This window comes from Ochotona princeps, chromosome 4, assembly GCF_030435755.1.
Source record: "Ochotona princeps isolate mOchPri1 chromosome 4, mOchPri1.hap1, whole genome shotgun sequence".
Lineage (NCBI taxonomy): Eukaryota > Metazoa > Chordata > Mammalia > Lagomorpha > Ochotonidae > Ochotona > Ochotona princeps.
The window spans coordinates 105,582,053-105,606,571 of record NC_080835.1 but is presented as its reverse complement, the minus strand read 5'-3'; the positions used below and the strand labels follow the sequence as shown (position 1 = coordinate 105,606,571).

The 24,519-nt window shown below is 55.5% G+C and overlaps 1 protein-coding gene across 5 annotated transcripts in view; it reads right to left on the bottom strand.

The window, feature by feature from the left end:
- IGSF9B (immunoglobulin superfamily member 9B) overlaps window positions 1–24,519 on the bottom strand; it is a 53,299-nt gene that overhangs the window by 10,855 nt on the left and 17,925 nt on the right. For 3 of the 5 annotated variants that reach the window (XR_009245365.1, XM_036494231.2, XM_058664093.1), the window contains exons 4-18: window positions 20,183–20,334; window positions 19,787–19,904; window positions 18,691–18,832; window positions 18,274–18,419; window positions 15,629–15,771; window positions 14,936–15,076; window positions 14,732–14,848; window positions 14,399–14,549; window positions 12,411–12,534; window positions 9,910–10,085; window positions 7,113–7,339; window positions 6,285–6,369; window positions 3,956–4,117; window positions 3,543–3,588; window positions 984–2,636 (exon numbers count right to left, since the gene is read on the bottom strand). Coding sequence is in view for 4 of the 5 variants with exons in the window: in XM_036494231.2 (XP_036350124.1) it covers window positions 984–2,636; window positions 3,543–3,588; window positions 3,956–4,117; window positions 6,285–6,369; window positions 7,113–7,339; window positions 9,910–10,085; window positions 12,411–12,534; window positions 14,399–14,549; window positions 14,732–14,848; window positions 14,936–15,076; window positions 15,629–15,771; window positions 18,274–18,419; window positions 18,691–18,832; window positions 19,787–19,904; window positions 20,183–20,334 (3,583 nt within the window). In the remaining variant the exon portion in view is untranslated. The remainder of the gene's footprint in view (window positions 1–983; window positions 2,637–3,542; window positions 3,589–3,955; window positions 4,118–6,284; window positions 6,370–7,112; window positions 7,340–9,909; window positions 10,086–12,410; window positions 12,535–14,398; window positions 14,550–14,731; window positions 14,849–14,935; window positions 15,077–15,628; window positions 15,772–18,273; window positions 18,420–18,690; window positions 18,833–19,786; window positions 19,905–20,182; window positions 20,335–24,519) is intronic. The other 2 variants (XM_004593267.3, XM_058664094.1) reach the window with 2 other exon arrangements.

Below are 24,519 nucleotides of genomic sequence, written 5' to 3'. Positions count from 1 at the left end.
GGCCCACTCTGTTCCCCTCCACAGACGGCTACATCAAGAGAGACCAAAGGACGGAGCCAGAGAGAGAGAAAGAGGAGAGAGGGAGAAGGCAGGGAGGGCAGAGGGGGTAGCAGGTGGTGGGGTGTCAAGCAGACCTCACAGAGTCCTGGCAGGCCGTTCTGAGCAAGGCCAGTCAACCAGACGATGGAGAAGGGAGGTGGGCAGGCAGGAGGCTGGGCTTGGGAAAAGAGGGAGGCAAGAAGGGCAAAGACAGGCGTCCAGGCTGACTCTGGTACCTGGAATACCAGCTGCTAGCGATTAGGGCGCGCTCTCTCAGGCGCGCAGACAGCAGGAGCACGTCTGTCTGTGTGCCTCTCTGCAGCTTCCTGCAGGCACACAGGTGCAGGTGGGGGATGTGGCTCCCGGCACTGCAACTGCTCCTCCGGCCTCCAGGACCACCCCTCCTGGACAGGCCACAGACAGCAACAGAAGCCCGGCACGCACTGGGGCTGCCCGGCACGCACTGGGGCTGCCCGGCACGCACTGGGGCTGCAGAAGCTTGGGATGGGAAGCCCTGGCCTTGTGATCAGGGGAAGTCAAGCTCCTGGAAGTCAAGCTGCTTGGCCAGGGGAAAGGCAAAGGAAAGCAGAGAGGACAGAAGCTCTGCTGGCCACCTCTGGGAACCACAGCACCCACAGCCTGGGCCACGGGGACACGGACAGCCCTCAACTGCAAAAGGGACTGGCTGCCAGGCACACTCCCCTGCCCCGGTGTGTCCAATATACTCTGGGCCTCCTGGGGGCTCTGGGCTGAGCTCCTGACAGGGCACCGGCAGGAACCACCCCAGTGACCACGCACCCACGGGTGGAACCCCCAAACCTCAGAACTCCTGCAGCTGTCAGAACAAGCCCTGTCCTTGGCTGATGACGGGGGTGGAGGGGACGAGGAATGGGGGGAAGGAAGTTGACCATGAGGCTGGGCCAGAGAAAGCTGTGTACACTCACCCTGAAGTAGGTAAAGTTGTTGGGGGCTCCGGCCGAAGCAGCTCCTCCCCCATCCTCCGAGGGGAAGGCGTCTGTGCAAACACATCCAAGTTGTCCCCAGGGGCTGCAGGGGCTGGGCCCGGCGGCGGGGAGGGGTAGCCCGTGGCCAGGGTAGTGAAGCCCATGGCAGGCCGGTAGCTGGGGCTCCCGCTGCGGCTGCTCTGGGATGGGGAGCCAGTGGACGGCGTGGACTTCCGTGAGAAGCTGACCGCGGCCGGCGGCTGCAGGGTGATCTCCGACATCTCGGCCTGCTGCAAGAGGCCCGGGCGGGGCCGGGCGCGGGCGGCGAGCTCAGGGGAGCCAGTGCGGGAGCTCAGGGGGCTTTGGGTCAGAGGTGAGAGCCGGGAGGGCTGTAGCACCACTTGATGTAAACTGGGCTCGGCACGCCGGGCCTGCCGGGGACTGGGCCGGGGCCGGGGCTGGGGCTCATACCACCGGGTGTCCAGGCCGAATGTGCTGGGGCCGCCGTGCCCCCCCGGCTCGGCCGGCTCGGGGTAAGGCAAAACGGGTATGCCCATACCTTGGCTGGTATGTCTTAGCTGCCCTTGGCTGGCCAGAGGCTGCACCGGTCTGTCCTGCCACTTGGCGGCAGGAGGTATGGGGCCGGGGCCCCTGCCGGGCGACTTGCCCGCCCAGCCCTTTGCCGCCTCCAGAGAGAGGATGCCCGGATAGGCCGCGGGCACCTGCAGGGAGCCAGGGGGCAGTCCCTGGGGCAGGCAGGCCTTGGGCTGCAAACTCTCCGCCACTTCACAGGGGTGCAGCTGGTGGGGGAACATCATGCCTGGGGTCTCCAGCCCTCCGAAGGGGAATTCTGGCCGGCCCCAGGGCTCAGGGGAGCGTCCCCCCGTGGGCGTCTGAGTCAAGGGCAGTGTGCTGTTGGACGCGTTCTCTCCGTTCTCCTCCGGGATGGTGGGGTGCCCGAAGGGCCCCTCAGCGTGCAAGGGTGGGGATGACAGCACTGAGCTCAGGGGGCTGCCCACTTCTGGCATGTAGAAAGGCGGAGGTTCAACCTCCCCAGGACTACTGCTGCTGAGGTACCCATAATACTGGCCGTGGTGAAAAGGCCGGGGCGCAGGAGGCCTGGCCTGGCCCGTGGCCTGCAGCCGACCTTCTAGACTGCCAGGGTCCTGCAGACCGCGGGGCTGGAACCGAGGGCTGTATGCTGGTGGAGGCAGATATGACTCCTGGCTGGATGACAGAGGGGTCAGCTGGGGCTTCAGGGCAGCCACAGACGTGGGCACCAGTGGGTCCTCGTTCTCCTCATCCGACTGGCGGAACTCAGGGTACATGTCAGTTTCCTCGGCGAAGGGAAAGCCCTCGATGCGCCGGCTCTTGAGCGAGGGCTCCATCTCTGAGGGGTCCATCACGAATCGGCCATCGGGGCCTCTGCTGATGAGCTCGATGGGGGTGGTGGCTTCGGCCTCAGCCTCGGCCTTGGCCACGCTGTACTTCTTGCTACTGATGGCTCTCTTGGTTTTCTTGTATAAAGACAGCTCCTTCTCCCGGGCGGGGCTCAGCATCCTCTTGGCCGCAGGCTGGCCCTGGTCATCAGAGGACTCGGAGGGAGCACGCAGGGTCCGGATGCTCTCCGGGCTCACCTTGCCTGAGGACAAGCTACGGGAGGGGAAAAGGAGGAGGGGGGCCAGGTCACTCCGTGGCCATGGCTTCCTGCCATTCTTCTGACAAACAGCAAGGATGGGCCGGGAAGGAAGCACTAGGGAGAGGAACACGGACGGCCACACATCCTGGTGAGCACACAGCTGGCCAACTCTCAGCCATCTAGACAAGCGCTGTCCATTTTGTAAGCCAACATGCACATTTCCACTTTTACGCTGGCTTGGCCTACATTTGGCACACTCACTCAGCACACCTCCCTCTAATTTCCTTCCCAGGTTGTTTGGCAAATACAAGCTCATTTTAATACGGACTTAAACAAGACATAGTAAGAAGGCCAATCTGCTGGGATGCACAGAAACATTCTGAGGTGGCAAACATTTAACCCACTGGCGTGGATTATCTGTGGCTCTACTCTCTCCCTTTTTGTGGACAAGATAAAGTGAACATGAAGATCAATGAACAAAAAACAGCCTAGAAACACTTCAATAAGTAGCCGGCATTGTAGCACACCAGGTTAAGCCGCTGCTTGCCATGCCAGCATCCCCATGTCAGGGCTCCCATTCAGCTTCCTGATAATGTGCCTGGGAAAGCAGTGGAAGTTGGTCCAAGTACTTGGGTACCTGTCACCCACATGGGAGACCCCTATGGAGTTGCAGACTCTGGTTTCTCTCTGGCCCAATCCTGTCTGTCACAGTCATTTTGGGAGTTAAGCAGCTCTCACTCTCTCTCTCTCTCTCTCTCTCTCTCCCTCCATTCTCTCCCTTTTACATAAATAAATAAAGCTTAAAAACCATAAGCCCTGAAGTGGGGCTGAGCAAGCCCAACAGTCTCCCTGTGGCCAGCCTCAGCCATTTACCCACAACCCACTGGCAGCCCAGCAAGGTCCTAGGCTGAGATACTTACGGAGACTCGAGACTCTTCCTACAGTGAGTGATGGAGAGCGGAGGGTCTAGAGAAAGGGAAGGAGAAAGAACCCACTGAGCCCTGAGCCCCCCTTCTTGGCCTCCCTGCGTAGGATGCCAAGAAGAGTTGCCATAAGACCACCAAGGGACAGGGCTACATTCAATGTTGTCAGTTGTGGGTTCAGCTCAGAACCTCTGCCCACTGCCAAGCCATGTCTTCCTTGAGTCCACACCCCATCCGTCTCCCCACCATGCCTGCTTCCCTCTCCCTCTTGCACAGAGCTCCAGTGGTAGCCCTATGCAAAAGACCCCAACTCCCCAGTTACTGGGGAGGGGTGCTCTGCGAAAGGCCCTCTCTCCTAATGGGTGGAACTCGAAAAACCAGCAGAGTGAGGGGGAAGAGGGATCACCCACCTTTTTTGCGCTTGAGCTTACGCTTGCGCTGCTTGTTGACAAAGCAAGCGGCCAGGGTGCTGAACAGGATAGCAGCTGCCAGGAAACAGATGGTAGCCACGATTCCAGCCAACACAGGCCGGGCCAGCCCGTCGTCGGTCAGGTCCGGCTGGGGGAAGATGTCTACAGGGAGAGGCAGGGACAGTCAGCAGTCTCCTGCCCCACCCCACCACGTGTCTGTAACACCCAGAGCTGAGGCTCGAGGCTTGACTTTGACAGTTCAAGAGGCCATGCAGTGATGAGGCAAAGAGGGAGCAAGGCACAGCGTCAGACCTAGAAGAGTGCTCAACATCTCACTCCATAGAGGCAGGATAGTGTCTGTGCCAGCCCACTCATGTGTGGTACTCACACTGTCAGACCTTGGCCCCTGCACCCAAAGAAGCAGACGCAGAGCACACGGGCTCACTCCAGTTTCCTAAGGGACAGCTCTGTGACTGGCTGTGTGTGTGTGCACGGCTTGCTGCAGGCGATGCCCAAACAAGACTTCTAGTCCTGGGCTTTCTGCCTTCTTCTCCTCAGAATGAAAGCCTAGATGGCATGGCACTTTGAGGGAAAATACTATACTCGGGACAGGGACTGTTGTTGGAGAACTCAGACCCAACCAACTCTGAACTCAGTATAGGCCAGACGATCTCAACCCAGGATGCTACAGCTAACAAAGATGGCGTGGGTAGCTCCAAGTGCTTGCACTGCAGATAAAGGACCAAGACTGTCTTGATGCCCAAACTCATCAAGCTGTCTGGTACCAGAGCCAGTGACAGACCCATCCTGTGTGACAGGGACATGGGTAAGTGTCACTCCATGTTCGCCAGAGGGAAAACTGATAGGCTGTGACATACCTGGCCAAAACCCACGGGGCATGTCAATTACAATGATGGGTGAAAATAACCCCGACCCTGCTGGTGGGCTGAATCAGAAATGAATGCTGCAGCTTCAGAAATGGGGACCTAGCACGGGGAAGGCTTCAGCTGCTGCCACTCCACCTGCTGCGTGGAATCGTCTAACTTGGCACGTTTCCTTCCAGGAGCCAGGCACCAAGCTATTCAGTCCAGAATGCTTGAGAACCAGAAACCCACAAAATGGTCCAGGCTTCCCCCAAGCCTCACTGCACCTCCACCTCCCCAGAAAAAACAACAACAACAACAACAACAACAACAAAAAACAGGATTAAAGTGAGTAAAGTTCGTTGCCTGTAGGAGGCGACCTTGTTTTAGAAAAGCCTAGGACATCAGCTAGAAACCACACTTCACAGCCCCGTCCTTCATGCCTCAAGCTCCCCCAGTCCTCCCCACCCCTCCCATACTCCAGCACTTTGGGACCCCTGTCCCGCTACCTGAACTTCCCAGCCAAAACCCTTGCCCCCTAGTCCCAGGAGTCTCAGCGCAAGCCTTCTTAAGCAAGAGCCTCCTCTCATGCCGCAAGCGTGACTCCTCTCAAGGACAGACCCTGTTATGTTCTGGGAATTCTAACTACAGAGATGACGGGTAGAAATGGGACCAAGGCCAAGAGTAAGAAAGATAAATAGAGAAAATGCTAGGGAGTTGGCTTTATTTAGCTGAAAACATCTAGGGAGAGGAAGCAAGGGAGGGAATCTACACCAAACAACAATTTTCCAAATAAGACTCACATAATTACACAGAACTCTATAATAGGCCCTAAATAAATACTTGTGGACCTGTTATCTCTTGGCTCCCCCGCTGCTGAGCACATACGAGGAGATGGGTTGCATCTCCCTCCATGGCAGTCCAATAGGACTGTGGACAGCTCCACTTCAGAGCTGAGTAGGAAACCAGGTGTCACAGAAGCATGAGAAGGGAAGGCTTAAAGAATGCTGCACCCGGTGCACCTTCAACAACGCACCGCCTTAGCTTCTGGCCCAACCTCTCCTGCCATACAAGCGTTCTTCAGGGAGTTCGGGAAAATGAAACTACAACCGAATGCAGGGGCAGGCATCTGGCCTAGCTATGAAGATGCTGGACCCCCAGCTCTAGTCCCCAGCTCCAGCTGCCTACCAAGGCAGACCCTGCGAGGCAATGGACGGTGGCTCAAGGAGTTGAGTGGCTGCTGCCCACATGGGAGAGCTCGGTGTGTTCCTAACTCCTCGTCTCCCGCTCTCCCAGCCATTAGGGGCATTTAGGGAGTGAAACATCAGATGGGAGCAGACTCTCTGTCTCTGCCATCCCTCTCTTTGCCACGAATTCATGAAGCCTTTCTGTATTAACTATTTCACAAAAATGATTCTGGGGCTCATATATCCATACTTCTAAGAGAATTCCCCAGCCCCAAGTACCTGTGCTGGAGACGCCGGCAATGTTGCTGGGCTCACTGATCAGATCCTGCATGACAGCCAGAACCCGGAACTCATACCATGTGTCCTATGGCCCAAGGATAACATCCAGTCAACTGAGGAGACTGACCCAGCCACCACCCTCTCCCCCACCACCACCACACTGCTTCTGCCCATGAACTTCCACCAAATGGAGCACCTGGAGCCCTTCTCTGCTTCACAGCAAGTGGCTGGTCACACAGGCCCACGGCTGTGGAGTACACATTCTCACCATGAGGTCCCTGAAAGTCCCAGGCAGACAGGCATCCTGGGCTGTCAGGAGCCACAGGACAGCACCAAGTGACAACCAGGGCAGAGCAGGCAGCAACAGTGATGTGATCGTTGGCAGTTACACAACAAGCTGACTCCCCTATCTGGCAGCAGAGCAGAAGGAGGGAGCCAGCTGGAGAAAATGATAAGGTGTTTTCCTCTGGGGGGCTTCCATTGCAAAGGAGAGGCACTGCTCTGGGCACACCCCAAAGGCAATCCTTCCAGACCTCCTCTGCCCAGGCCGGGAGAGTGCTGGCTCAGAGCTGACACAGTGCTCTCCTGAGCACAGGGCCTCTAGGCCTACCTCAAGTTCCCACCCCCACTGAACTGGCCCCGAATCTGCGGGTCACGGAGACTGAGACCCCAGGGCTCCAGGCTTCACCAGGCTGTCTGGAGAATTGGGGAGTAGAGGAAGGTGGCCTGTACCTGGGCTGACCTCATCCACCTGAGTCGGGTTCCTCAAAACTTCTGATGGCTCTTCTAACACAGAGAAGAAGAGGCAAGCAAAAGGTGGAGCCTCACCTGGGACAAATCCTTGGCAAAGAACTCTCCGTCGGTGCCCGGGATGCCATCATCTAGCATCTCCCAGCGCTCCCCGACACGGAACTCCATGATATAGCGGTCGATGGGGAAGCTGTGGTTGGCAGGTGGGAGCCAGGACAGGAGTACGCCCTGCTGGGTCCGGTTGGCTGTGAGGCACCTCGGTGGAGTAACCAGCACCAGGGGTTCTGGAGTTGTAATAGGGAATGCTGCAGCATGAGAGGGAGAGAGGAGATGGTGTCAGGAAACACTAGCTGGGAGCCAGGGCTGAAAGATCATGTTCCCCCAGAGGAGCCCTCCTGATCCAAAAGGACTCATGGTTGCACCCATAGGAGACCCACAAGGGAGATTACATACAGATGGGGGTCAGACATGCTCAGGACCACACCTGTTTATCATATGAGAGAACTGGCATACAGAAGATGAAATTAAAAGATAAGTTTGGGGGACCTGTGTCTGGCCTAGGCATTGATCCTAACAGTTAAGATTCCATGCCCAACATCAGAGTACCTAGGTTCGACTCCCAGCTCCAGCTCCTAATTTCAGCTGCTTGCTAACATGCACCCCCTACCACCCAGGTGGCAGATCTGAACTGAGTTTCCGGTCCTGGATTCAGTCCCCTGGCTGTTACTGTTATAGACATTTGATGAGTTAACTAGGGGATATCTCTCTCTCTCTCTCTCTCTCTCTCTCTCTCTCTCTCTCTCTCTCTCTCCCCCTCCCTCCCTCTCTCTCTCCCTCCTTCTGTCTCACTGCTAAATAAAAATTTTAAAATCCATCAAGAATATTAAATTTATTTTGGTACAAAACTATTTGGAACTTGATTCATCTTTTTAAAAATGCACATTTTCCACAAAATTTGAAGAGCCTCACTTACACTTGTTTTTCGAAAAATTTTTTCATGGGTCTGGAACTGAATTGGCTAATCCTCCCCACCCCAAGCACCAGGATCCTGTATGGGTGCTAGTTCATGTCTTGGCTATTCACTCCCATCCGGCTCCCTGCTTATGGCCTGGAGAAACAGTAGAGGATGGTCCCAAGCCTTGGGCACCTGAATACGCACAGGACATGCCAAGAGAGCTCCTGGCTTCTGCTCTGCTGAGCTCCAGCCATTGTGGCCACTTGCAGAGTAAGCCAGGAGGTATTTCTCTCTGTCTCTCCTTCTCTCTGTAAACCTGCTTTCTAACAAATAAATTTTTAAAAAAATTTTTGTATTTCCTTTTTAATCCCATTTTTTTCTCAAGCTTCCCGAGGTATGCTCATGTTTGCGTAAGGTTTGCTGGTTGACCAACCCTGATGTGAAAATCCAAAATGTTCCAAAAACCCAAAAAGTTTCAAGAGTCATGTCAGCTCTCACATTCCAGATTTTAGGATTAAGAGTGCCGAATCTGTTCCTCAAAAGGAGGAAAAAGTGGGAACCACAGAAAAGAAGAAAGAATTAAATATCAAGGAAGTATTACTTTCTTCCAAAGGAATACCTTCTCACAGCAGTTTCATCTTGCAATTCCCTTCTTTTCCAGAGGCCTGAGGTGGCACTCTAGAGCCTGGAGCAAGCACTCCCCAGGGGCCGGCCACCATTCCTGGTGGTGAAGAAGGGAGGGATTCTGGGAAAGGGCAGGGTCATGCTTCCTTGACCCCTGGGTGGAGGCTGTTCTGCCTCAACTGCAGCCAGACAGGGCAGACAGAGAAAACACCGAGACCAGAAAGGAGGACTTGGTGTGTGCTGCCAGACTCCGTAAGAATTGGCTGTGCACCCAGGGGCCCGAGGAAAGACACTGAACCTGGTGCAAAAGGAGCAGAGCTCCCACCTTCCCCCCAAACAAAATCCCAGTGCTCTTCTTTCCTGCAAAGGAAGTAGCAGGAATGGAGCTGAAAGTGCTCCGATGTGAGACCAGGCAAACCCCATAGAAAACAAGGCTCCTCATGGCATGATTCTACACAGTGGCTTGACAAGGAGGTGGGCACACAGTGAAACCATCCAGGGGAGCAACGGGCCCACCGCCCTCCCCACCTGCACCCATCCCAGCTCCTCCAGGAGACCAGTGGGGGACAAATACCCCAGCCCACCACCCTCCCCACCTGCACCCATCCCAGCTCCTCCAGGAGACCAGTGGGAACACCCCAGCCCACCGCCCTCCCCACCTGCTCCCACTTCGGCTCTTCCAGGAGACGAATGGGGACACCCCAGCCCACCGTCCTCCCCACCTGCACCCACCCCAGCTCCTCCAGCAGACCAGTGGGGACACCCCAGCCCACCGTCCTCCCCACCTGCACCCATCCCAGCTCCTCCAGGAGACTAGTGGGGGACAGATACCCCAGCCCTGGGCCCTCCCCACCTGCACCCATCCCAGCTCCTCCAGGAGACCAGTGGGGACACCCCAGCCCACCATCCTCCCCACCTGCACCCATCCCAGCTCCTCCAGGAGACCAATGGGGACACCCCAGCCCACCGTCCTCCCCACCTGCACCCATCCCAGCTCTTCCAGGAGACCAATGGGGACACCCCAGCCCACGGTCCTCCCCACCTGCACCCATCCCAGCTCTTCCAGGAGACCAATGGGGACACCCCAGCCCACCGTCCTCCCCACCTGCACCCATCCCAGCTCCTCCAGGAGACTAGTGGGGGACAGATACCCCAGCCCTGGGCCCTCCCCACCTGCACCCATCCCAGCTCCTCCAGGAGACCAGTGGGGACACCCCAGCCCACCACCCTCCCCACCTGCACCCATCCCAGCTCCTCCAGGAGACCAATGGGGACATCCCAGTCCTGGGGCCTCACCTAAAGTGTTCACAGTGACCACCTCACTGAAGGCGCTGGTCCCCAGCTTGTTCTGGGCCAGGACACTAAACTGGTATGCTGTCTCAGGCTCCAGGCTGTCCACTAGTAACCAGTTAGGGCCCGGGGGCACTGGCAAGGACAGCCAGTCATGGGGCCCAAACTGTGCTCGCTTCATCCTGGCCAGAAGAAGAGAGAAAGGACAGGGGACAAGGCATGGGTGGGTCACACTAGAGAGACAGGAGTGCATGCAGGTTCCCCAAGGAGAAGGCGAGCATGTATGGGCAGTCCTGGGGTTGAGGGCAACAACAGGCAATGCTCCAGCTGGGGTGGCTAGCCCAGTTCTGGCTGGGCCAATCCTCCCAACATCAGCCGCCCACCACTACCCAGAGACCCTCTACAGAAAGGGATCCCGAGGTGCATGTCGCACTTAACACATGGGCCAGATTACCAATTGCACTGTGGGCAAATCCCACCCTGGGTATCATTCTCCAACTGAGCTTGGTCTTGGGAAACATGGGCACTGGAATACAAGGATGAGTAACTCAGAACAGCAGGCTGGGAAAAGGAGTGTGGGTGACTTCCACCGCATACCCCCAAAATGCCCAAGAGTGGAAGCCACAGGAACCCCAGGGGCTCACTCTGTCCAGTCAGACTCGGATCATCTGAGGACGTCCAGAGCTTAATACCAAAACGAGCAGGGGCTTCCCACCATGAGGGCAGGATCCCTAAGGATCTAAGGGTTGGAAATCATAGTCAAGGGGAAGGTCACCCTATGCAGGGCAGCACCAAAACCAAGGTTTCTCCTTGTCCTAAACTTCCCCCAGCACGGCCCAGCAATGAAGCTGGCCTGAGCAGGTGCAGTACTGCCGCATTACCACAGGGAGGAGATGTGGTCGTGCAAACTGGCCCTCTCCTGGCAGCCCAGGGCTGCAGCAGTACCCGCAGTTTCCTCTAGGTTGAAAGGGTCTACTGTGTATGCCGGGGAGGGTGAGCTGAGACAGCACAAAAGCATAGCCAAAGGAAGCCAGTGCCAAATGCCTGAGTCAGGAGAGTGAGTGGAAGTGAGAAGGAAATGAGGGCCGGAGATCTCCCCCATCTCGGCACCCACCCTGCCCTGCCCTCCACCGCACAAAGCAAGTAAGCAGAGTGGACGCAGCAAAGCAGCCCAGGCAGCCAGGAAACCCAGTCCACACTCGGAACCCCCCACTGCGTGCCTCTGCAGGAAGGGTGTGACACACCCAGCACCCCTTCCCTGGCCAGCAGCCTCTCGGCAGCCCCACAGCCCTCCAGCATTCACTGGTGAGAGCTGGTGCTGCCCCATCCCCACCTCCCTCCACAGGCGGGACCATGAGAAGGGATGGCAAGGAGTTCTGGTCCCACCAGCAGGACACGGGTTGCCCACCCAGAAGTCAGAATGCCAGGCTACTCAGCCCCAAAACAGGCAGCAGATCACAGATCGGTGCAGGGTCCCCACTCAGCTCCCCAGGCTGCTGAGAAAGGCATCGAGGGGTCTTCCCGAGTCCTGCTGACTTCCCCTCTGGAGTCTGATCCTGCTTCTTCCCCGGGCTCAGGCCTCAGTGGGATAGGTCTGAAGGACTCAGGGCAGGAGTGTGGGGAGAGAGAAGCCCAGGATGACAGGACATTTGCTGGGCTGCTCCTGCCACCTTTCCTGCAGCTCTTGTTGCCACCCTGGCAGTGTATTTGCGCCCTGAGTTTAGGAAGAGGCGTCACATCAGCCACCACGTCTGGCTAAATTACGAACATATACACACAGACTCCTAGAGAGAAGCTGCAGATGCTGGAGACAAGGCCACGCAGGTGAACGCTGCCTCACCATTCTGGTTTTGAGAATCACTAGCAAAGGCCAAAAGGAAATCAGACTGAGTGGGAACCTGGCCCACAGCTCATCCGGCAGTTCTTGGGCTCAGTCCCCAGCTCTGGCTCCTGACGCCAGCTTCCTGTTAATGCACACCCTGGGAGGCAGTGGTCATCCCTGCCACTCATATGGAAGACCTGGATTCAGTTTCCCATTCCCAGCTTCAGCTGGGTCCAGCCCCAGCCCTCTTCACCAATATCTGGAGAATAAACCAGCAGACAGGAGGAGTTCTCTTTCTTTCCCTTTTCTATCTCGGTCACTCAGATAGACTCTACTATGTCTCGGGGTTGGCTGTTGCACAAAGCCCTTGAAGACTGGAGTCTCTTTCAGACTCCAGAGGGACCTGGAAGAAGGAAGCAACACACAAAGCAGCGGGCGGGGAGCCGAAGCTGAGGAAAGAGCAGCGGGGACCCTGGGCAGTCAGTCCAGGCAAATCTCAACGGGCATCATCCACCTGCAGGGTGGGGCCCAGGGCTGCCCACAAGAACTCAGACACCTCAGACCCACCTCACAGTGCAGGCCCTGCAAGCGCAGAGCCACAGTCTGCTAGGATGCCCACCCCTCCCCCTGGACGGCCTAGGTGGGGCAGGAGAAGCAGAGAGCGAAGCATGCGGGGCTGACTCACAGAGGTCCGTACCAGACTGAGAATGTCTGCTCGCTTCCCCCATCATAGCCCGGCTCCCAGGACACGTTGGCAGTTGTCATGGAGACCTGGACCCGGATGCTGCCTGGGGCATGGGGGCTGGTGCCTGCAGAGGGGAGACCCCATCATCTTGCTGTGGGGAACTGGGAGAGGCCACAGCACAGAGCAGCTCAATACATACAGCACTGCCAGTGAGGGAGGACCGACGAGAGATCAGAGCTGCTAACCCCAGACCCTACAAGCGATCAGGCTGCAGAAGGAAGGCTGTCCCTCCTTCAGCAGGAACCCACAGAGCTTCAGAAATATGGGAAAGATGGAAACCAGGACCCTGGTCACCTGAGGTCAGGCCCCAAGGCCCCTCTGGCCAGTCTCAGGCCCTCAGCCCTCACGTCCCAAGCAAAGCCAAAAGTTCCTCCTCCTGGGAAGTTCTCTGGCCTTCCTCGACAGCCTCATTCCAGTGAACACTGTGTAAGAGGCAGCACCACACAGAAAATGGACGCCACCACCCACGGCACCCACATGGTGGCACAGCACACTAAGCAGCCACCTATGACGTGGGCAGCCCACATGGGCACCAGTTCAAGTCCCAGCTGCTCCACTTTCCATCCGGCTCCCTGCCAAGGCGTCTGGGGAGGCAGCAGAGGATGGCTCAAATGCTTGGGCTGCTGCGCTCCAGTGGGGACTGGGATAAAGCTCCTGGCTCCTGGTTTGGGCCTGATATAGTTCTAACTGTTGTGACCATTTGCAGAGCAAACCAGAAGCTGGAAGACTCCCCGCCCTCTCCACCCCCGTGTATGTGTGTAACTCTGCCTTTCAAATAAGTAAATAAATCTATTTATTGAAAAGAGTAGCTGGCGCAGATGTGAAGTCCCCACTGGGGACACCAGCATTCCACACGGGTGTGCTGGGTTAGTCCCAGCTCCTCTCCTCATTCCAGCCTTGAGCTAGTGCACATCTGGCAGGCAGTGGTAAGGGCTCAGGTGTTTGAGTCTCCACCACCCATAGGGGAAATCGGAGTTGAAGCCTTAGCTCCTAGGTTCAGCCTGGCCCAGCCCTGGCTATTGAGGGCATTTGGAAGGAGATTAGCAGATACAAACACAATCTCTCTCTTTATTTCTGCCTTTCAAATAAAAAATAAAAAACTAAATAAAAACTTTGAGGGAAAAAAAAAGCAGCACTTTCATCTGGGTCTGAGTTCTGATCCCAGAATGGGCAAGGTGTTCGACCCCAACAGCCTCAAGAACCACAGACATAATCTGGAGAAGCCACAGGCCCAGAAACTGGGCTGTAGATAATGAGGGGCAGAGCCTGGGCCACAGAGCCTAAAGCTGGGGGCAAATTCCCAAAGGATGCTGGCCACAGTGGGACAGACTGGGGTCCTGGCAACACGTTCCTGGACGCTTCTTCCTGCCTGAGCCTCATCAGCCAGGCCAGGCCCTCAGGCCTCAGTTCAGTGCCTCATCCCAGGAGGTGCTCCAAGGCTCAATCCTCCCTCCCTCCCCCTCCACCTGGCTTTTCCACCAAACTCAGAAACTCAGAGTCTCCAGTCCCTGTTGACCACACAGCAGCCTCTTCTCTGCATTAGATGGGCACTGGATCCTGTGGCCCATCCCCTTACAGAGCACGGAAGGCTAGGGGCTGCCCCTGGAAGACTCTAGGCTCAGGGTGTGACCTGACTTAGAAAAGGCACCTGCAGACCACCCATGCACAGGAAGCTACCCCCACCCCAAACCCCTCCAGCCTCTCAATTCACCAGCCACATACCAATGATGGTTAGGTGCTCCCCCATCCCTCCTGCCCAGTCCCACCAGCTGCATACAAATGATGAGGGCTCCCCCAGCCCAGTCCCACCAGCCACATACCAATGATGGTGAGAGGCTTCCCCAACCCCCACCTAGTCCCACCAGCAACAAACCGATGATGGTGAGGGGATCCCTCAACCCTTCTGCCCAGTCCCACCAGCTGCATACCAATAACGGTGAGGTGGGTGCTGGCAGTGATGCTGGTGACCACGTTGGTGGCGACACACTCCCACTCTCCGTGGTCCTCCTTACTCAGGGCACGAAACTGGAGACTTCCACTGGGCAGGGCATTGTGCTTGCTTCTGCTGGGCTTCCCTACCTTGGCCAAACAAGGGGCAGGGAAGAGGGCAGAGCAGGCACGGAGGTGAGGACAGAAGCCACAGAATGAAGAGAGTCCTCCATCCACACTCTCCCCAAGCCCTCCTCAGAGCACCCGCTGCTCTCAACAGGTGGCGTCCCCACGACCTCCACTGGGAGCCAGGAGCTCCAGAACCCAGGTACCTTCCTCCACGTGATGACGGGGAAAGGGTCCCCTGCAGCCGCACAGGGGATGAGCAGCTCTCGGCCGGCCTCCTGCCTGTACTCCCAGCCTGGTAGCACCGTGAAATACGGGGGATCCTGTGGGGAGCACACGCACAGACATGAGGTAAGGCGTGCAGGGTCCCACACCCCTAGAAGCTGCCCGCAGTCCAGGGAGGGTCTCACCTTCAGGACGAGCCTTGCAGGGGCAGACTGGCCCATGGTTCCCAAGGTGTTGTAAGGCACACAGGTGTAAGTGCCAAGGGCCTCCTCTGTGGCCTCCTCAATTCGAATGGACCCGTCCTCCATCAAGGTCCAACCCAGGTTCTGCCCAACACAGAATGGAATATGGAGCCATGATCAGAGAAGGTGTGCCCAGCCCAGCTTCCCACCAGCAAGGACCTGAACTGCCTGGAGTTTGGGGAGGATCCTCCGGGTCCCCTGGGGAAAACAGCAGACCATTGACTTGTAGACCTCCAAGGGAAGTAACTCTAGATTTTCCCACAGGCTTGCTTTGAAGGAGGAGGTGGAGAACCAGATCTCAGACTTGGCATTTCAAAATGAGGAAAGCGGGGGTGGCTGCTTGCCACAGTGTTTAACATGATGCCTAGGACACCTGAATCCCATACTGGAGCACCTGGTTCAAGTCCTGGCTCCGCTCCCCACTCAAGCAGCCTGTGCACCCTGGGATGCCCCACGCTGGGAGGCCTCCAGCAGCCGGGTCCTTCCCATCTCTCTGGGAGACCTGGACTGACTGCTTGTCTCCCAGGTATCTGGGCCAGGAGGGGGAGGGGCGAATCAAATAAAACAAATGAAAACTAAAGCAACGATCTGAAAGGTTCCTGTCACGTTGAACCCCGATGTCCATGCCACCAGCACCTTCTCAACCTGCAGGGGGCGCCCATCCTTGTTCCACTTCACCACGGTGGCCGGTGGCTCTGCGTCCACAGGGCAACGGATGTAGCCATGGATTCCCACAGGCACGTAGATGACGGGGGGCATGTTCAGGACACGGGCTGGGTCTGCACTCGACAGTGTGGGTGGGCAAAAAGCAAGGCACAGAGAAGCAGCATGAGAAATGCAGGCAGGAGGTGGGCAGCGCCCCAGCCCGACGCTTCGACTACAAGGGACTGCCTTCACACCCACCCACCATCAGGCAGCCACAACACAGCCTGAAGAGGACCCAGGGCCACCACAGACAGCAAGATCACTGACGCTGCTCTTGCAGAGCCCACCATCAGCCGACCTAGTCAGGTAGCAGCCTCCTGCCTACCCACCCTGCTGTTTTTTAAGAGCACTGGTTCTAAATGCTTGTTACACTCAAGCACATATTTTGTGTCTCCTGTGCCTTAAATGTTTCCAATTTACAGAAAAAAATTCATGGGAAAGTGGAGCTACAAGATAAGTCTATTATGGTACCAAAAAAATGTTTTTGAAATCCATGCGTAACGCTTTTCATAGCGTGCATTTTCCGTGGGCTTTTGAAGACCCCTGACATGCATGCACTTGACCCGTCAGACAAGGACTCCGGGCCTACCTACACAGTCCTAGATGCTAAATCTCAAAGCCAACATCTGTCCACTCCCTTCCCCACACATTCCTGGCCCCAGCAACTCCCAGGCAGCCCCATATACATACAAAAAAAAAATTGCCAGTGCCACACAGGAGGGCTTCACAAGCCTACCCCCAGGGACCGTGTGCCTTCTCCCCTGCCTGCTGACAGCCCTGCCTCCCCAGGCCGCAGCTTCCCCGCCCCCCTCAGACTCTGCAGTGCAAACACAGGATCAACCCGGGCCACAGAACAGACCCGAGGCTCCCAGGGGAGCAGCGAGAGGCCCCGCACGTCCTCTGATGCAGCCTGAGTCACCTCAGTTCTCCCCAGTTTCCCCCAAGGCTCCAAGAGAAGGCTCCAGAAAGAGGAAGGCAGTGGGGATGAATGAGCCGCTCTCTTCCAAGCACGCAGATCTTTTCAGAGAACAGTATTACATAAATACCAGGCCGCGTTATATATTTAGACAGAATTTCTACTGTTGCATGATAGAGTTCTTTTTTTTTCCTCCGAGATTTTCAAAGGGTTTATGAATGGGAAATACTCTGAACATTACTTTTTAGCAGAAATAAAGATCTTGTCTCACCCACCTGTACCTCTCAGCCCCCCAGCTTCTCTTTGAAGGCAGACAGGAAGTAAAAGGGACACATGAGAGGGGGCGCTGGTGCTGGCGCCAAGGCGAGGTGCGGAAACCAGAACCTGTCTCCCAACAGAAAGGCAGCCTGCACCATCAAGGACGTGAGGCCTGCATCCCAGGCAGGCTTGTCCTGCTGAAGACCGTCACCCGGGTGCTCCCACACTGCTATTGCTACCTCCTCTAGCCCAAGTGGGACCTGCTGTGCCATGTCCTGACAGAGACTCCTCTAAGGTGGCAGAACCAGAATGCAGCTTGAAAATATGACTTGGGGGTGACCTCCTGACCCGCAAGTCAGACCAAAGCATCAGGAGTCACGGCTCCTAAAAGCTTGGTATCTCACACGGCAGCTCCCAGAAGGGATGCCTCTGCCCACCCGCAGTCACTCCAGCATGACTGCGGCAGAGTGGAAGGTGGGACCCGGCAGGTGCAGCTCCTCCAGCCACCCACACACGCTCAGCGCAGCAGGTGGACAAGCTCTGCCTCCTAGCGCCTCCCGCTGCCCCCTCACTTATCCTAGAGGAGGATCCTGACTCCGGGCTGCGTCTCCAAGCTGCCACATTTCTCTCCTCTGTCCCTCCATGGCCTTGCCAGTGAGCAATTCTCCCACACCCACCCACAAATGATGGAGCGTCTGTCACCTGCAGTGACAACCTGAACCTTTGTGGCCAGAGTGACAGGCCCATCCACAAATACAAAGGGAGACATCGGATCCTCATTACTCGCCCTTCTCTCTCACACACTCGGTTCTCAGCTGTCATGGGTGGGGAAAACAACTGACCGGGCCCAAGTATTACAGATTAGCAAATGCAGTCATTGTGCTCCCCAAAAAAGTCCCTCAGTTGCGCTGGCTGAGCTGCAGCTCATTCATGGGGATCTCCAGCAGCCCCAGAGCAGAGCAGGGAAAGAAGGAAGCCAAAACAGTCCCACCCACACGCTGCCCACAGCATGCAGACAGCTAGTGCAGCACGCAGGACATCTACCCCGAACCCTGCATACTTTCTATACGCCTCTCACACACCCGGCAGGAGAAAGCACCAAAACAGCCTATTCAAGGTATTGCTGGCATTCGACTCAATGACAAGGTCTGGAAGGACAATTGCTCAGTTAAGCCTAGTGCAGCCCGTGCTCAGCTGACACAGTGACCTGGCTCACATATACAGCAACCTGTCAAGGATGCTTGGAAGGCATCGGGGACCAATCAGTCTGGGGCATTTGTCCATTCACACATCCCTGAGCAAATCCTCCGCTCTCTGCTGCCCTCCAGTTCCCAGGCTGGTTCACCAGGCCTGAGCCTCCTGGCTCCCTTTTCCCACCCCCAGAGCTCTCCCTCTCACTCACACTGCACAGTCAGGTATGCGGAGGCTGAGGGGGAGCGCCCCAAGCTGTTACTGGGGACACAGGTGTACTTCCCGGCATCCTCTGGCTTCACCCGGAAGATGATCAGGGTCCCATCGATCAGAATTCTCACCCTTAGCTTCAGGTCACTGCAAAGCCAGCAAGGAGATTAGGAGGCAGGGCGATGGCAGATGGGAGGAGACCCCTTCACCTCCCCTTGACGTAACATTCCCAAGAGACTCTTCTCCCAGCCCCCCTCTCCCATGCAGACACTCTGGTCTTAACACAAGGGCCACACAACCCAACCTCCCTCTCTCCAAGTCCCTAGAGCTCCCTGGCAGTAGGCACAGTCTCAGGGGACCTAGGCACCACACCCTCCACCCCATCCCATGTGAGAAGGCCAGGGCAGGGGCTGCTCACTTCTGGAAGTAGACATTCTCATCCTGCCAGTACCAGGTGTAGGTGAGGTTGCCGGGATACGCCTCTGCCCGGCAGGTGAGCAGAGCATCCTGGGAGATGTTGACGGTGATGTTTTCGGGAGGAGAAACAATGAAAGGAGGCCCTTGGGAGAACAGGGAACCAATATGACGTTGCATGCTAGCGGAAGGCAGCAGCACTGGACTTCCAGGAAACTCTAAGGTGCTCAGGCAGTGGTCAAGCACACTCCAGCCACTGTCGGGGCTCTGGCACCACCTCTGCCATTCCTATAGCTACCCTTACAGCCCCTGTGCCCCTCTCCAGCACAGCCCAAGCAGGAGTCACCCAGGTAGGGGGATAGGGGGCTGGAGCAAAGAATAAGCTCATCTCTGCAGCAGCCACAGGGCGGCGCTACAGCCCAGCCACAGCGGGAGAGGGCAGCATGGTGAAACCCCAGCAGCCATCGGTGCCAGCCTCACACTTAAGAGAGGCTCCTTCTAGGACCTCAAGTTTGGCTGTCACTCAGGACTTGGTACCCTGACAACATCTCTGGCAGCTGGGCACAGCCACCACTAATTTTCCCAACCCCATTCCCATTTCTTCCATAGGGAGTTGGTATGAAGGTGGAAAATCCACACCCCCCCAACCTGGACATGTCCCCATGCTGGGCAGTGCACAGCCCCCTCTGGGGGACCCTGGTGCTGATGGTCTTCTCTTGGCACTGACTAAACAGAACGCACTTCTGCCAAATGCCCTTGGTATTCAGTATCTAGGGCTTGGATTGAATCCCTAAAGTGCTGATACTGCTAATGGTTTGATGACCTCAGGAAAATCTCCTCTAAGGGGGAAGAGCAAGCAAGACAGAGGCAGAAGAGCCAGAAGCACACTCAACTTTGGGGCTCCCTAACACACTATGAAATGCCCCTCAGAGGCAGGCCAGCATAGGTGCTCTCTCTGGAGGGCGAGAGGCATGGGACACAGGAGCCCAGCCCACCTCTCCAGCACCTGCAGCTAGGCCAACTGTGTCCTGGGAAAACACCAGCTTCAAAGTCCACTGCAGGTACTAAAGGAATGGCGAGACTAGAGAAAACCTTCTCACCTTGGACAAGCAGGTGTGTGGTATGCACAGCCTCCCCCTGGATACTGTATGCTCGACAGGTGTAGGCACCTCTGTCCTCCCGACTGACCGATGTCACTGTCAGGCTGCCATCACTCACCTGGGGACCGAGGGTAGAGGGAGCTCAGCAACCACCCTTGGGTCCCGCCAGTACTGCCTTCAGGCAGAGCAGCTGGCCTCAGGAGGCTGGCCTTGGGACACATGCACCTGAGTGAATAGGAGGGCAGGTGCCTCAGGGGCCATTTTCCCTCCAAGCCACAGGAACCCCTGAGGCCTGGCGAGGCTGTACACAGAGTCAGCAGCCTTGGAGGGAGAGAAGCGAGAGGATGGTGAGCAAGAAAGAGCACCTGCAGCAGCCCCACCTTGAGCCACACTTACCTGGTATTTCCCACTAGCACCAAGAAGTGTCCCCTCCTTGAGCCAGGTGACGATGGGCTTCGGGTTCCCAAATGCTGTGCAGGTCATGGTGATACTGCCACCCTCCTTGGCCTCGATGTACTGGGGGGGTGTTTCTGTAAAGGTGGGAGGGGCTGAAAAGGAGATGACCAAGGTGAAGGGTGGGAAGCAGCTCACCTAGCAGGTCAACAGGATGCAGAGATGAAGCAGCCAGGTAGAGCTGGCTAAAATCCTTTTCTCTGGGCCCAGAGCGATGGCTCAGTGGCCAAACCTTCACCTTGCTTGCGCCGGCATCCCACATGGGTGCCGGTTCTTGTCCCGGCTTTTTCACTTCCCATCCAGATCCCTGCTTGTGGCCCGAGAAAGTAGCAGACGATGACCCAAAGCCTGGGGAACCTCTACCTGCGTAGGGGACCTAGAAGAAGCTCCTAGCTCCTAGCTTCAGATCAGCTCAACCTGAGCCATTGTGGCCATCTGGGGAGTGAACCAACAAATGGGAGATCTTTTTCTGTGTCTCTTCTTTTCTCTGTAAAGCTGATCTGCTGGTCCAACATTTTTTTTTTTTTTTTCTAATTTAAATGCCTTTCAAAAAAAAAAAAAAAGGCCTGCTCACGAGTACTCCAGGGTACAGGAATAACAAGAGATCTGGTATCTTACATTCCCCTGCTGTGCTTTGCTAATGCCCAATAAGTTAATGTGGATGAGTCTACAACAGCAAGCCCTGTGGGTAGCTCTAAGAATGTGACGTAACCGAGGCAGCTCTCTGGGCTGGCCAGGGCACACAATTGCCAGCCGCTCTTCAGATTCTTCCTCCACACTTCAGCTGTCCCCTGCCCAGGACGCACAGGGACCAATTTCCTGCACACCATCTCTGCTAGGACCTACTCTCCATGGCTCTCACTCTTTGGGCCCCACCTTGGCCTCAACATATTGCAGGCCCAAACTAGCCAGCGTCTTGCGTGCCCCAGTTCTGCAGAGAACAGCCCCACCATGCCATCTGCCTGGCTCCCATGATGAAGGTGACCACCCAGGACAGCAGTGATGCCCTTAATTCTCTTTGGCTTATGCCAGGTCATCATCCCCCATTTGATGATTTGCTTAAAACTCCCATCTTGTTTGGCTAATCAGCTACTAAGGGAGTCAGATTCATTTGCCAGAGTGGCTTGTGGAAGCAATCCAGTCAGCCTATCAGCTCTGTGGTCTTTCCTAAAACGACAAGCCTGCTCCGTTTCTGCACCCCAGCCCTGGAGCTCACTACATGAGACAGGAGCAGGCCACCCAGAGCTCCTCACAAGGCACCCAAGCCCAGGACCCAGGTTCAAGTGCTGCCTGCCACCCGTTCTCCAACCTTAGGCAGCAGACTCAACCACTCTAGGCTTAAACTGCATCTTCCACACCCCACACGGATGTGAGAAGTAAAGATGATGTGGGGAGGAGATTATACAAGAACGGGTCTTTCTGTCATCACTGTCACCTCTCAGGACCTCGAAGGCACTGATGAGGATTTGGTCCTGCACCAACTTCACCTCCAAGGCACTCTACACTGGCCTTCCCTGTAGTCTTCTGTTATACAGAGAACTTCGGCCACAGGGCCTTTGCAGGTGCCATCTCCCCGCCCCTTCCCTGGCCAGAGCTCTGGTCCTTCAATTCAGACAAGTCATTGCTAAAAATGCCATCCCTGTCTTACCTGATCAGCGCTTCTAAGATGACTCTTTGACCCTTTTCTTTCGGCTTGCCCTCCTTTATTTCCTCCCAAGCACTTATCACTAACTACAGTCTTTATACACACATGAGATCTTCAAAAAGTTCATGACAAATGCATGGCATTTGAAAGTATGTCAGCACTGTCACACGGCAGGTTAGGCCATAACCTGTAACTCCTGCATCCCAAATGTGTGCCAACTTGCTGTTCTAGATTCTCTGCTTTCTGTCCAGCTTCCTACTAGAGTGCCTGCCATAGCAGCAGAGGATGACCAGGCACTTGGACCCCTGCCAGCTACCTGGAAATACAGAAGCAGCCCCGGCTGCTGACCCCACCCTGGCTTTTGTGACCACTGAGAAAGTCAAGCTGCAGATGGAAGATCTCTCTCTCTCTCTCTCTCCCTCTCCCCTTTCGCTCCCCCCCTCTGTCTCTCTGTCTCTCTGTCTCTCTCTAACTCGTTCAAAGAAATAAATCTTTCCAAAAAAAAAAAAAAAAACTAATGGGGGCCATCAAACCTTATGGGCACAAGTTGGAGTCCCTCCGCTCCACTTCCGATCCCGCTCCCTCCTAATTCACCTAGGAAGGCAGCAGACGATGATCCGAGTACGTGGTCCGCTTCAGAATGGTCCAGCCCCAGCTGTGACAGCCCTTTGGGGAATGAACCCACAAATGGACAATCTCTTGCTCTATTTCTCCTCTCTCTGCCCTTCAAGTGACCAAACACATTTTTAAACTAATTAATTAATTAAAAGCTAGGCATGGATATTAATACCCTTTTGCAATTCACTGCCGCATGAGCTTTCTGAAGTACCTTTGCATTTGCCTCTTATCCATTCCCTCTATTAGAATAATTTCTCATGGGCCCGGCGCAGTGGGCTAGAGGTTAAAGTCCTCCCCTTGAACGTGCCAGGATCCCATATGGGTGCCGGTTCTAATCCCGGCAGCTCCACTTCCCATCCAGCTCCCTGCTTGTGGCCTGGGAAAGCAGTCAAGGACGGCCCAAAGCATTGGGACCCTGCACCCGCATGGGAGAACTGGCAGAGCACCTGGCTCCTGGCTTTGGATTGGTGCAGCTCTGGCCGTTGTGCTCACTTGGGGAGTGAATCATTGGACGGAAGATCTTCCTCTCTGTCTCTCCTCCTCTCTGTATATCTGACTTTGTAATGAAAATAAAATAAATCTTTTTTAAAAAAAGAATAATTTCTCAGTAAGAACGGACACCTTTTCTGCAATCCCACCATACACTCTGTAGCACAGTTCCTGGACGTGGCACAGTGCTCAACAGACATGTGTTGAATAAACAAACAGAGGAAATAAAGGAAGTGGTGAATGAGGTGGCTGTACACACACCTACAGACCCACACAGTGCAAAGGCAGAGAGCTTTCAAAGGGAAGGACACATTCACCTGTCATCCCCCAAATCCAAGTCTCACTGTGGCGCACCATGCAGTTAGCGAGAGACTGCTGAGGGAATTATGAAGCACACTTTGGAGACCAGTGTGATGCTGCAATAGCCTAATCATCTGCCCAGTGGTGCTGCCATGTGGGCATCAGTCCCACATGCTCTACTTCTAATCCCACTCTCTGCTTATGGCCCAGGAAAGTGCAGGATGGCCCAAGAGCCCAACTGGGAGACCCAGAGAAACTCCTTACTCCTGATTAACTCAGCTCCAGCCATTATGACCATTTTGGAGTGAACCAGTGGATAGAAGTCCTTCTCTTTCTCTCTCCTTTTTCTGTAAAATCCGCCTTCCAAATAAAAGCTAAGGAACAATTCTCAAAGATACTATGTTTATTTCTTTTTCGAAGACAGAGTTATAAAGGAGAATCAAGACAGCAGAGTAGGATAAGGACACGTTTAAACAGAAGGAGAATCATTAGCCAGGGTGAAACAGAAATGACACATTTCAGGAAATAGGAGAGGTCGATGGCAGAAGGGTACCTAGAGACTGATGGCCACAGGAAAGCAGCAGAGACAACAGTGTGGTGTTGCAGTGAACAGATATCCCAGCAAGCACCAAACTGACCCCCACTGGCACCCAGAGCTCCACCAGGAGCCAGGTGAGAAGGGAGTTCACCAAGAGGTCAGGAAGTGAACCCAAAGAACTGCTCGTCCTGCTGATTTGTTTGATTCGACCAGGAACATAGACAGACCAATATACCACAAGTAGCCGGTGCAGGAACAGAGTGGATTTCATAACCCAGACCAGACTCTGACCAGAGCCTCATCAGCACCATTTTGTGGAGTGAGACAAAGGCTGTGGAACAGGACTGTCATGCCCTAAGCTGGCAGTGAACTTCTTTCTAGCTCAATGCATTTGAACGATGTGCATCCTATGGGTTCCACCCAAAATAGGTCTAGGTAGCCCATGGGCTCCCTAGATCCAGAATTCCATCAGCAGATCCAGAATTCCATCAGAGGCACAACAGGTGCCATTTTGTACAGTGTGGCAAAGCTGTTAGACTGAAGGGGCAACAGTGAGCTGTGCATGCACTGAACTAGGAGCTCAGTGCATTGTATTGGTCCCACAGGGAAAATACTTCAGCATCCTACAGGTCAAAATAGGTTCGTGTGCCTCTCAGATCTAAGAGCCAGCTTGTTCTGGTAAGATCAGCA